The sequence below is a fragment of the Aedes albopictus genome, chromosome 1, assembly GCF_035046485.1.
Source record: "Aedes albopictus strain Foshan chromosome 1, AalbF5, whole genome shotgun sequence".
NCBI classification, from domain to species: Eukaryota; Metazoa; Arthropoda; class Insecta; order Diptera; family Culicidae; genus Aedes; species Aedes albopictus.
Genome location: NC_085136.1, coordinates 210,656,053 through 210,670,326, shown reverse-complemented (window position 1 = coordinate 210,670,326; position 14,274 = coordinate 210,656,053). Strand labels below are relative to the sequence as shown.

The following is a 14,274-nucleotide window of genomic DNA, read 5'->3' as shown; positions in this document are numbered from 1 at the left end:
CTGTAAAAGACAAAAAATATCAGTTATCCTGACACCCGCACGCTGACAGTCTAACTATGGGTGTCGAATGAGTTTATAGGAACCTGCTAGTAACCTACATCTGAATCCCGGTAGTTTCTAAGCAGACAATCAGGAATTTGATAATGTTTTATTTATTTTTTTGCTAACAAATTCTTTACTAAGGTAAGTTTACAACTGATTCAATAGCACCAACAAACCAAAAATAAAGCAAATGTAAAACAAAATTCAATAATTATCAGGTATAATCAAATGTTTTAATCAAAATTTTTGTGATGGGTTTGATATTAGATAAGAAATTCGTTCATTTCAGAATTCAAGTACATCTTCAAGCGACTTTTGAACAGATTTCGATTGACGACTTGTTTCAGCTCTAATGTTAAGGTATTATATTAAAATGGGACAATACATGAAATGCGTTTCTGACCTAGATTGATTGCAGCCCTTAGGCGTGATAAGAATCAAAATTGCCTGGTATTGTGTGTACGATTAGCAGTACTCATAACAAGATTACAGTGCACATTTGGGTTATGTAGAACATCATGGACTACAAAAAGAGTTCGCAGATCACATAATCCGCGCAAAGGAAGTACATTATGGGTATCCGTTGAGTATAACTCTATGGTAGGATGCAAAAATGGCAAATTAAACATCATCTTAAGACAACTATTCTGTAATATGGGCATAATAAAATTTCATCAAAGCAAGACGAGGAATGCATCCAACAACTCTTTTTATAATTCCACACAACATTGCAACTTTCTTTTCCCATGACAAGATAGAATCCAGATCAATCCCTAAGCATATAAAAAACAAACGCATTGAATGTTTGTCGATCCAACTATTGGTTCAGAACATTGAGATAATGATTTGCGTTGGTAGTGATGCTAATGTTCACCATATAATCTGGGAGGCTCCAGTTTGATGCAATACTTAAGTAGTACAGATCCTGGATTACTTAACATAGGCAATCGTCCAACTTTCATGGTATCTGCTAGAGAGGAAGTGTTAGATATAACGCTTTGCTCTAGCAGAATTAGTCACGAGCTGACCAATTGGCATGTGTCAGATGAAGAATCTTTATCTGTCCATCGCTACATCTTGTTTGAACATGTGAATGTTACTTCGCAGACTTTGCGTTTCAGGAACCCCCGGTCAACCAACTGGGATCTCTTTACCGATTTGGTTGCAGCCAAATTTCATGGATACTCACCATCCATTGACACTCCAAGTGATTTAGATGATGCCGTTGATACTACAACTTTTGAAGAAACTTGCCCTCTGCGGTCTGTGAAGACCACAAGAGGAACCCCTTAATGGAACTCCGATCTGGCGAAGCTCAGGAAACAATGTAGAAAGAGTTGGAACAGACGACGTTCGGCTGGTCCAGAAAGCTCTTCGGTCTGCTGAACGATCCGGCTGGAAAAACCTTTGTACAAATGTTCCAGTCTGAGTGAGAAGTGTTAGAATGTTTATCCAGTACACACCTCCCCGGATGTGTGGATATTACATCTTCGGATGAACCTGATGTCTTTTCTTGCAGTTATGATTCTTTAGCTTCGGCTCGGAGTATCATAACTTTAGAATCAATTGAATGGTACTTTTTTTTTCCTCCCCTGTTGGGGAAATTAAGCCACTGCGTCCAATAGGCTGAACTTTTGTGGCATGAATGGGTACTTAATAGCTTTGCTCATTTCAAATCTCCTGGCGCATTTATTTAATTCTGTTTTAGAAGATATTTGATCATTTCAAACATGTTTTGAAACAACTACTTGTTTGCAGTTTTGCTACAGGGTATAAATATTCTCAAATCCTGGCGGGATATTACTGTAAAGTTTATTCCAAAAGTGGGTCGTGCGTCGTATGAAGAAGCAAAGAGCTTCAGACCTATCAGCTTGACCTCTTTTCTTCTAAAATGCTTAGAACGCATTGTCGATCATCACATCCGTGATGTTCATCTGGCCAATGTGCCTCTTCATGTAAACCAACATGCTTACCAATCTGGAAAGTCCACTGTGACTCTTTTACACAAAGTTGTTTACGATATCGAGAAGGCATTCGCTGAAAAGCAATCCTGCTTGGGTGTTTTCTTAGATATCGAGGGTGCCTTTGACAACGTGCCTTTCGATGCCATATTGGAAGCCGCACGGGGTCATATATGGTATATCTCCAATGATTTCCAATTAGATTCACCAAATGCTCAAAAACCGACATCTCTTCTCGACATTGCGTCAAGCGGCGATTAGGAAATTGAGTGTTTGTGGATGCCCCCAAGGGGGAGTCTTATCACCACGTTGGTGGAATCTCGTATCAGATATGCTATTGTGGCAATTCAATAATAGCGGTTTTCCTACTTATGGTTTTGCCGACGACTACCTAACATTGTTAGTCGGTATGTGCATCAGCACCCTTTTCGACCTGATGCAAAACGCTCTTCAGGTAGTTGAGGGTTGGTGTCGCCAATATAGCCATTCGGTAAATCCGAGTAAAACATCTATTGTTCTTTTCACGGAAAAGCGAAACCGTAATGGTGTTCGACCTTTACGTCTCTTTGATTCTGAAATCAATGTGACTAAACAGGTAAAGCACGTTGGAGTCATTCTTGATTCCAAGCTTTCCTGGACACCTCATGTTGAGTTCAGAAAGCTTGTATGGCCTTCGGGCAATGCCGGCGAACCTTTGGTACAACTTGGAGTCTTAAACCCAAGTATATCAAGTGGATCTACACAACTGTTGTTCGTCCAATATTGGTTTATGGATGTCTTGTGTGGCGGCAAAAGGGCGAAGTGAGAATGGTCCAATCAAAATTACTCTCTAAAATAAAAGCTCTCATTTTTGAGTAGCGCCCATGCCGCACAGGGACTGTGTTGGAAACACACATTTTTTTAAATTGCTCGCACGCTCACATTTTTGCAAAATATCAATATTTTTCGGTATTTAAAGGTGGTTTATAAACCCAGTGAGGTTGCCATGTCGAAATTATTGCAAAATACATGCTCATATGAGCGTACGAGCAATTTTAAAAAAATGTGTGTTTCGAACACAGTCATGTGCGGCATGGATGTTTACTAAAAATGTGCAGGCCGAACACATTTTTGAGCGTAGCCGTTTTTGCGTGTAGGCCATCTCCAAAGGATGTGCCTAATAGCGATGTCGGGAGCGTTCTCTTCAACTCCAACGGCAGCGCTCGAAGTTCTCTTTGACGTTGCCTCACTACACATTCATCTCAAACAAGAAGCACTTTCTTGCACTTACCGTCTATGGGTACTCGGTTTACTAGAGGAAACTCCTGTGAACCGCACATCAACACACACCTCGTTGTTTTCACTTTTGGTGAATTGGGACAAAATTGTCCTTGCTCCAAGTAATCTTACAATTGCTTGTAATTTTCCATATAGGACATTTTCCACGAAACTCCCTTCCCGGGAAGAGTGGACATCTGGTTATCTGGAAAGAAGTATTTCAGACGACATCGTATGTTACACTGATGGCTCCATTCTCGAAGGTCGAGCAGGTGCTGGTGTGTATTCTCGTGAGCTAAGGCTGTATCAGTCTTACTCACTTGGTAGACACTGCACCGTTTTTCAGGCCGAAATCTTTGCTCTTATGTGCGGAGTGCAATCAGCACTTCAGCAGCACGTAATGGGCAAAGTAATATACTTCTGTTCAGATAGCCAGGCTGCTATTAAAGCACTTGCTTCGGCCAACTCTAGGTCGATGGTAGTTATCGCTTGTCGAAATCAAATCGAGGCGCTGAATACAGCAAATGCTGTTCACCTTGTATGGGTACCTGGCCATTCTTCCATCGCAGGAAATGAATTGGCTGATGAGTTAGCTCGCACTGGAGCATCACATGACTTCATTGGCCCTGAACCAGCTATTCCGGTATCCAAGTGTTGGGTAAAGCTTCAGATTGACACCTGGGCTGCCACTCAGCACAAACAATACTGGAATAGTTTGCAGTCATGTCATCAAACAAAATTGTATTGTACTGAGCCATCTCTAGGGGTGGCAAAGTATCTAACAAATCTGTCAGTAGAATTGCAGCATGCTGGTCAAAGCACTGACTGGCCACTGCCGACTCAGTTATCACATGGCGAATATTCAGCAAGCTGATTGATTTGCCTGTGATAGCTGTGAATCCGATTATGGAACTTCGTATCATTTAATATGTAACTGTCCAGTTTTTGCGCAATTGCGTTTCCGAGTACTCGGAAAACACTTACTAGGTTATATTGAAGGCTGTTCGGGCTCGTTTGGAAGTTTACCATCAATGTTAACTTCTTTTCCCGATCAGCCTAGATAGCTGTGTAGTGTCGGTAGCGGTTGTCTCAATTGGCTAAGAATAACACTACGGATCGCCTGATCCAGTGGTAAGAGTCCACTAAACAGGTGACCCCTAATTCATGGTGTTATGCGGCTTTATGCTTACCGTGCCAAAGAATGAATGGTTAGGGGGTCTAATAAAAACCTAACTACAAACGGAGCCTGTGGAGTATTAGGGCGCCCTCCACAGTATTCTGCCCTTACTGCGCTAACCGGAGCAATGGTGCAGTTGACCTTGTGTTCCTCCGAGATAATCTGCTATCCTTCTTAAGCCTCAACTGCGAGGCTCAATAAGGGTGGGGTTATTAGTATGTTGTTTATTAGCTTTATTTATAACCTATATGGCTCTTCGCATTATGCGTTCTTCACAGTGTCCTCTGTGTATGTTCGTCTCTGGCGCTCTTCAATCGACACCGAATTGGTTTTTATGGCTGCTCTTTTTACTTGTGTTGTGATTGTAAGAGTTTGATCGTACCTAGTTTGGGTAGTGGCTATGGTTAAGACAGCTCAGATCAATCTTCAGCATAAAAGAACAGCTTTGGTCCAAGAACCTTACTTTCGTAGGGAGGATTTCTATATAGATGTAATGTTTTAATTAACCCAATATGGTTCCGCATTTTGCGTTTGACCCGATGTTTGCTGCTTCTAGTAAAATTGAAATGACAATCTTGCGTGTCATGCCTCGAGCCCCAAAATGTTTAGATAAAACTACTTGTTTGCAGCCTTGCCATTCCCAAATCTTGGTGGGATTATACTGTCAAGTTTATTCCGTAAGTGGATAATGTCTTTGTATGAAGATCAAACCTATCAATTTGACCTCTTTCTTTTGAAATGATTAGCACGCTTTGTCGAGCATCACACCCGTAATGTTTTTCTAGCAAACATGCCTCTCCATGGGCACCAACATGCTTACCAAAATGGAAAGTCCACTGTGATTTGTTGACACAATGTTGTATACGATATCGGAAACGCATTCATTCAAAAATAATTTTGTTTGGGTGTTTTCTCGGATTTCCAGGATACTTTTGAACACGTACCTTTCGATTCCATATTGGAAGCCGCATGAATTGTCCTATTTATCTTTCAATGATTTCCAATTGGATTTACAAATGCTCAAAAACCAACATCTCTTCTCGGCATTACGTCAAGCAGCGATTAGGAAAGTGAGTGTTTGCGGATGCCCCCATGCAGACTCCCGATGATTTTTGAGGAATCTCGTAGCAGAAACGCAATTGAGATAACTAAATGTGGTTTTCCTACTTATGATATTGTCCATCACAAGCCTCAACAGGCTGCTTCATTTGTATATCTTAGCTGAGAATCCGACTGTGGAACTTTGAATCATTTGATATGTAACTACCCAGTTTTTACGCAACTGCGTTTCCGAATACTCGGTAAACACTTGATTAAGTGAAACTGACCTAAGAAGCCTGAACTGCCGTTATACGCAGAATTGTCCCATGTTATATGGGATTCCCATATAACATGGGACAATTGGGCATAGAACGGCAGTGAATCTTCAGGTTGTTCTGTTGTTTTGAACCCGTTGTGGCAAGTAGCTATAGGCTTACTTTACGCTTTATGCGTTTTTTACAGTGCCCTTTTTAGGGCGCTGTTTGAACCCGTTGTGGTACGCTTATGCGATTATGTCGACCCTATTCCCTTACCTTTCCTTTCCCTATCCCATCCCTTATTCCTCCCTTCGCTCTCCCTCAGGTAAATGATGAATAGGCTCGTATTCATGGCGATGGTACAAATTTCCCAAATGGAGGAGAACGTGCCTCTTGAGCCGACCTACTGATACCTGATATCACATGGCGAATATTCAGCAAGCTGATTGATTTGCCTGTGATAGCTGTGAATCCGATTATGGAACTTCGTATCATTTAATATGTAACTGTCCAGTTTTTGCGCAATTGCGTTTCCGAGTACTCGGAAAACACTTACTAGGTGAAGCTGACTTCAGAAACCTGAATCTTCAGGACGTTGTGTTGCTCTTGACCCGCTGTGGTAAAGAGCTATAGGCTCTCTTTACGCTTTATGCGTTATCACAGTACCCTTCTCAGGGCGCTGTTTGAACCAGGCGACCCGCAAGCGGCAAGGTAGACCTACTGCTCATCTTTCACGAGTGTGTTAGTGTCGACTGGCAATGCGACCTGTCGCCTGATCGAATCCTGCTTGGAAATCAGTTTGTGCTGCCGATGGGGATGGCCCGCGAAATCGCATTGTGTTGTTTGGGAAGGCCCGCTCGATGCATGTTAGGTAGGCGTAGTTTGTTCGAGTTTGACGTGCATACACCCTACCTGGTTTGAACCCACTGTGGTACGCTTATGCGTTATTACAGTGTCCTTTTCAGGACGCATTGTGAACCCATTGTGGTACGCTTTTGCGTGTTTGACGACCCTATTACCTTACCTGTCCTTTCCCCTGTCCTATCCTTTTTTCCTTCCCTTCTCCCTCAGGTAAATGATGAATAGGCTCGTGTTCATGGCGATGGCACAAATTTCCCAAATGGAGGAGAACGTGCTTCTGGAGCCGACTTACTGATACCTGATACCTGATCGTTACTATGCATAGTTCCCGTTGCCTTGACTGAGAGTTCACGTATATCAGAACGGATTTTTTTGCGTGTAAGACCGTTTTCACGGTCCACCTGGACACCCCTGAAAAGTCTTTTTTTAACATTTGCGCGTGGACAAATCACGACTACCGCTGCCACCTCTTCATGGTGCAAATTTTAAACTCAAGAAATCGGATTTTTAAACTCGCAGTCTACTATATAAGTTAGAGCTTACGTGCATGCAAAGAAAACCAATACATTGTGTGTACATGTGATACGGAAATTTGATTTATACGATGGTGCAAACATTATCACGCATACGGTATTGAGAATCTGCTGATGTAATGCAAATCTCCCAGGAACAACTAGTTATTATAGGGACTTTGAAGGAATTTCTGACCAACACTAAAACATTAGGTCTGTCAAGGTTTTCAAAAATGTTCTCTAATTTTCAAGTCCACCTCCGTGTTCTAATTGGTGTCCTAAAAGGAGTCACTAATCAAATTTTCAGTCATATCTATTGAAAATCAGAGAGATTTCAAATTAATTTGGTGTTTTTTTAATTTGTTCGACCCTTAAGAAAATCAAAACCAAACCCAAATTTTTGGAAAAATAATTTCAAAGTTTTCCGAAGAATGTACTATAATAGAATTTAGAAGAAAATTTAATAGATTGCTTTCTAAAACACCTTAACATACGATACCAATTGGCATGTACAAAACAGCAAAAATCCCCGAATAAACTCCAAGAAGAATACGTACAGGAGCTATCTCGGAAGAAAGTCCAGCGGAAATCCCAAAAATAACTACTTAAGAAATCTCAGAGGGACCTTCATGCGAAGTTCCAGAAGAAATGTCTTGAGGAATCTAATAAAAAAAAAATTCTGAAAAACAAATCCCAAAATTTCAGAAACAAAAATGATGAAAACGGTAAAAAACTTCTTGAATGATTTCAGAAGACCCTCCTGTCTTCTAAAGTAATTTGAAATATTTTTTTTTGGAAGAATGCCCCTTAGAATTCCTGAAAAAATCCCAGAAGAAATCTCAGGTGAAACCCTAGAAAGAACTCCATGAGGAATCGAAGAAGGTCTATCTAGTGGATTCCCAGAATCAATATATGGAGAAATTTCCGAATTCATATAATAAATCTCAGAAGCTCCGCTTGACTATGCTCACAGAAAGTACTTCTGGAAAAATCATTGGAGATATATCTGGAGAAACCCCTGTAGAATCGATCATGAAATAAATCTTCGTTGGGAGCAATACCAATAGGAACTAAGCCAAGTACTTCTGGTAGATCTTCGAGAGTAATCTTTAAGCAATTCCTTGAGAAATTACAGAAGAAAGTTTTAAAACGACGGCAGGAAAAATGCTTTTGAAATTTCAGTAGACATATCAGAAGGAACTATTTGAGAAATTCCAAGATACCGCAAATTTCATCAATAACTGTGAAGTTTTTTTAGTTTTCTACTATTTCTTGGAGTATCGTTCCAAAGCTCTACTATAGAGGTTGCTAATGATTGAAATCTGTCTCTATCTGGCTCACAAATGTTTTCATCAGGAAACAGTTTCCTGATGAAAAAATATGTGAGCTAGAAAGAGACAGATTTCAATCATCAGCAACCTCTATAGTAATGCACAGGAAGCTTCTTGTGCCAATGATTATTTTCCATGTGTATATCATGTGGCAGGCAAAAAGATAATATATATGTACTCATGAATGAAAGTAAAAAAAAATCCTTTACGAAAAGTTCCTCGGCCAACCGGGAAACCCATCATCTTCAGCATGGTCTTGCCGAAAAACCTCGCGTTTACCACTGCGGCAATCTGGACCAATTCATGCGTTAATGAATTGTATATCTATTGATGCACATATAATTAAAATAAAAAAAATTGCTGAGTTATTATCGGTTAAAACCTAGCCACTTTTCGTTACTTGCCGAATTTTCGATGCTAAAATTCCTTTTGAAAAATGTCTTAACAAGATTTCGCGAAAACATCTGAAATTTATATTATTCCGTGGAAAGCGTACATATTCAACTTTGAAGAATTGTGAATCATTTGGTTTAGTTTCTGTGAAAAATATATAAAAACAAAACCGTTTCCGTAGCTATGCACTACATAATATTGAAAATATATTTCTGTTGAATTGTATCAATGCAACGGCTTGATTATCAATAAAGTAGAATTAAAATGCGCTTCCAGTAAATAGATAAGGTCGGAAGCACGTGGTTGATTGTTTTTACCTTGAAAACCAAATAAATAAAATATTTTCCTTCAGCGAATGAGGTAATATTGCTCAACGTAAATATGTGTAAGAGTTTAAATTTGTGGACTTTAATTATATAGTAAAGGGCAAGTACCGTAAAACGGGGTAACTTTGAGCGATTTAAGCATCGTCTATATGAAAGGTTTTAAATAACATACATCGGTTTCTATCATCAAATGGTGTTTTGCTATCTGCTGTTATTTGGCTGTGGAAGTTGGTATTTGAAGATCTTGAAAATTTTGTTTTCTTATGCATTTCGAGACGCAATACAATTCGTTTTCAAGCATTAATGCTTTGGATGAGAATTATGTTGAATAACGTATTTTGTATAGACTGAGGACAATTCTTACAAATACATTGTTTTAAAACTGAAAACTTAGATTGAAAATCGATGATAGTTGCGACTGGAACTTGATGTTAACTTTGATGTTCGACTATCTCAGTCATACACTTAATTAGATGTTATATGTTTTATTTTACCCGACGTTTCAGCCATTGGGTGTGGCCTTTTTCAAGGAAAAAATGGTTTCTCGTCTTCGTCTTAAAGATTTTGCTGTTCTGCTAGTCGTGTGGTCATGGTTTTGCTTAATTGCACAATTTTTTTCGCTTACACTTTTACTGATTTGTCACAGGGTTTTGTCTAGTGGTAATCACCGTTTTTACCACTAGACAAAACCCTGTGACAAATAAGTAAAAGTGTAAACTAAAAAAAATTGTACAATTAAGCTAAACCATGACCACACGACAAGCAGAACAGCAAAATCTTTAAGACGAAGACGAGAAACCATTTTTCCCTTGAAAAAGGCCACACCCAATGGCTGAAACGTCGGGTAAAATAAAACATATAACATCTAATTAAGTGTATGACTGAGATAGCCGAACATAAAAGTTAGATTGAAAACCTATTTTGAATATGCTTGAAACTTTCACAGCTTGAAATTGCTAAACACGTATGCAGGACGCTACTGTGACAGATAAAAATTCGTGACTTAAAAAGCCGCTCTATGTCAAGGCGGTGGCAAGTTAAGCATTGTCTAAAATTAGATGCATATTTTAAGGATAATCCTTTAGCATTTCAACTCACCTTGCAACGTTCGTCCAAATCCGGTGACAAAGTTGACATCACCAGCCAACGAACTTTTGAAGTTCGTGGTCGGCAAGCAAACCGGTTGGATGAAATCCGTTCGCTGAATATCCCGATCCAACCGCAACAGTGCAATGTCATTCTGCATCGACTTTTCATTGTATTCAGGATGCGCCACCTTCTCCTCAACGGGAACATCGATCGGTGGATCGGCACAAATCTGCTCACCGTCCAACGTGATGCAGTCGATATCGGTGGTGGTGTCATACTCACCCAACCGGACGCTGACCCTAAAAAATGATGATGATCACAATGATGGCTTTGTTCTGTTAGTTTTTGCAAAGCGACTTACAAATTGCCTTCTTTCTTCTCCACCTCGCCTACGACGCAATGCGCCGCCGACAGCACGTAGCGGTTGTTGATCAACGATCCTCCACAGCTGAACTTGCGTTCTCCTCTGTGATTTTCATATTGTAGCATCGCCAGCCAGGGGAACTCATCGATGTCCGCATCTTCGCCACCGTAGATTCGCATTCCAATACTGATACCGCACTCGTTCTTGGACGGATCCGGAAGAAGGCCTCCTACGCGGTTTTCCTTATCCACCGGTTTAGCTTCCACCACTGGAACCGAGGTAAGCACAGGGGCAGAAGTTGTGGAACCGGCCGCATCTTTGTTTTCCATGCGTCGATCCGGACAGCAAACGTACGGTTGCCGTCCGGAAGTTGCTCCGGTGCATACAGAACGCCTCAGGAAGTCCCGTTCTTCCCACGTCAGTATCCGATCGCCAAAGTAGGATAGCATGCTCGGGCAGTCGTAGAACGACACGCACAGTCCGCGTTTGTTGGTTGGAGTTTTGCATTCTGGAATAGATTAAAGCGGGGAAGAACCGTTGATTAGCACTTTCTCAGAATCGACATTGAACGAATGCCGAATGCAGGGTAACTGCAATACAGAGTAGCCATTTTTGTAGGTCAAACACACTCCTTGACTTTCTCTGTGCTAAGGTTGTTTATTCAAAAAGAAAACAACATGAACCATCAACCTGGTAATCGAATTAACATAAAGTGATAGCTCTTATGAAATTTTTCATATTCCAAGTCAGCGCTGTTACCCTTGACCTTCCGGTTATCACATATTTATATTTTCGGGAAATCATCATACAATTAACAAAATCAAGGCTACCACTTGTAAATTGCTGTACCAACAAATCGGCTACGAGTCGTAGGCGAATGAAACCGGTTCCCCGCCTCAAAAACCATTGAAATGCACAACTCATAATCAAACACACCTTTCGACCGCGAAAGCTCACCTTGTTGAACGGAACTATCTGTAACCAGTAGAACCAGAAATCCAACCGATAACAGTCGGAGAATCATCCTGAAGACTAGATTTTCTGTCCGCGCTTAAGTAACTCGTCAGATTCGCACTGTCTGGATGACTCGAGAGATGAAACTAAACTGAAGTCTGAATCGGCCGAGACGACCCCATGGGCGATTGAGCGATTTAAGTGAGTTCTGAGTCAGTTTAGGGGCTGTCCATTAATTACGTAAGGGTTTATAGGGGGAGGGGGGGTTTGAGAAATCTTACGCGCCATACAAAAATATTTGGCTTTCCATACAAAAAATCTTACAAGGGGGGGAGGGGGTGTCGAAAAATCGCAAAAATTCCCTTACGTAATTAATGGACGGCCCCTTAATCGACGGACGGCAGCCAATTTGCCGTTGTATTGCAAATTCAGACTATCACCGGCAGCGGTGACGACGGCGACGCCGCTCGCCGGCCGATCGTTGCCTTAGGATCACTGAGGTGTGCGTGCATACGGACACGGAGCCGGTTTCGATGCTCTTGCTTGTGTATAAATACGACATGATGGATGCTGCAGGTAACTGACGGTGGCGTTAATGAAATGAACAGCCTACGTCAACAGACGGCAGCGGCGCATGGTTTGCATAGGACAGGTTCTGAGCACGATAACAGTCATAAATTACGGGAGATCAAACCTGTATTGGACCTGAGGGGGATTTCTCTTTGCTAAATTTGTTTTGTTCATTCGCACCGTTAATCACCTAATCAACTATTTAGTGAGATCCGAGTAATACTGAGAGGAGACGGTTTTCCTGAATGAATGTGCGCAATGCAACGAGCTTTGAGAACTTTCATCGAATAACTGAAACAATTGTGGTTTACTAGTATACTAACCATTATTGTGAAAATCCTGGTAACACCAACTGTAGCGAAGAAAGGTCCAGGGTAAAAACCAGACCGTGTGATAGCTGAGTCGGCAGTGGCCAGTCAATGCTTTGGGGGCTGTCCATTAATTACGTAAGGGTTTATGGGGGGAGGGGGGGTTTGAGAAATCTTACGCGCTATACAAAAATATTTGGGTTCTCATACAAAAAATCTTACAAGGGGGGGAGGGGGTGTCAGAAAATCGCAAACATTCCCTTACGTAATTAATGGACAGCCCCTTGACCAGATTGCTGTAATTCTGCTTTGACAGATTTGTAAGATACTTCGCCACCCTTGGAGATGGCTCAGTACAATACAATTTGGTTTGACAACATGACTCCAAAATATTCCAGTATTGTCTGTGTTGAGTGGCAGCCCAGGTGTGAATCTGAAGCTTAACTCAACACTTCGATATCGGGATAGCTGGCTCAGGGCCAATGAAGTCATGTGATGCTCCAGTGCGAGCTAACTCATCAGCCATTTCATTTCCAGCGATGGAAGAATGGCCAGGTACCCATACAAGGTGAGCAGCGTTTGCTGAATTCAGCTCCTCGATTTGATTTCGACAAGCGATAACTATCTTCGACCTAGAGTTGGCCGAAGCAAGTGCTTTAATAGCAGCCTGACTATCTGAACAGAAGTAGGTACATTACTTAGCCCATTACGTGCTGCTGAAGTGTCGATTGCAACGGTGCAGTGTCTACTAAGTGAGTAAGACTGATACAGCCTTAGCTCACGAGAATAAACACCAGCACCTGCTCGACCTTCGAGAAGGGAGCCATCAGTGTAACAACGATGCCATCTGAAATACTTCTTTCCAGATATCCAGGTATCCACTCTTCCCGGGAAGGAAGTTTCGTGGAAAATGTCCTATAAGGAAAATTACAAGCAATTGTAAGATCACTTGGAGCAAGGACAATTTTGTCCCAAATCATCAAAAGTGGAAACAACGAGGTGTGTGTTGATGTGCGGTTCACAGGAGTTTCCTCTAGTAGACCGAGTACCCGTAGACGGAAAGTGCAAGAAAGTGCTTCCTGTTTGAGATGAATGTGTAGTGGGGCAACGCCAAAGAGAACTTCGAGCGCTGCCGTGGGAGTTGAAGAGAACGCTCCAGACATCGCCATTAAGCACATCCTTTGGAGATGGCCTAACTTTGATTGGATCGTTCTCATTTCGCCCTTTTGCCACCGCACAAGACATCCATAAGCCAATAATGGCCGAACCACAGTTGTGTAAATCCATTTGATATACAGTCAGTTTTTTTTACGCGGGGATACGTACCGCGTAAAAAAAAACTCAGTTCAAAATTTGAAAAACCGCGTAAAACAAGTCTCATCATTTCTCGACGAATCATGCAAAAATAAGAAGTTGATTTTTTTTGTATGGAGTTTTCATTTGATGAAAACCGCGTAAAAAAAGACCTGACTGTACTTGGGTTTTAGACCCCAAGTTGTACCAAAGGTTCGCCGGCATTACCCGAAGACCATACAAGCTTTCTTGATTCTGAACTCAATGTGAGGTGTCCAGGAAAGCTTGGAATCAAGAATGACTCCAACGTACTTTACCTATTCAGTCAAATCGATTTCAGAATCAAAGAGACGCAAAGGTCGAACGCAATTACGGTTTCGCCTTTCCGTAAAAAGAACAAAAGATGTTTTACTCGAATTAACCGAAAGACCATATTGGCGACTCCAACCCTCAACTACCTGAAAGGCGCTTTGCATCAGGTCGAAACGGGTGGTAATGCACATACCAACTAGCAATGCTAGGTAACGTCGGCAAAACC

At 41.4% G+C, this 14,274-nt stretch overlaps 1 protein-coding gene across 3 annotated transcripts in view; it reads right to left on the bottom strand.

Annotated features, from left to right (window-relative positions):
* Positions 1-14,274, bottom strand: part of LOC109430321 (CLIP domain-containing serine protease B9) — a 47,796-nt gene that overhangs the window by 2,102 nt on the left and 31,420 nt on the right. The window contains exons 1-3 of one of the 3 annotated variants that reach the window (XM_029867060.2): positions 11,548-11,737; positions 10,609-11,119; positions 10,257-10,546 (exon numbers count right to left, since the gene is read on the bottom strand). In XM_029867060.2, the coding sequence (XP_029722920.1) occupies positions 10,257-10,546; positions 10,609-11,119; positions 11,548-11,635 (889 nt within the window). In that variant the 5' untranslated portion in view covers positions 11,636-11,737. Of the gene's footprint in view, positions 1-10,256; positions 10,547-10,608; positions 11,120-11,547; positions 11,738-14,274 lie in introns of those variants that run through there. The other 2 variants (XM_029867061.2, XM_029867059.2) reach the window with 2 other exon arrangements.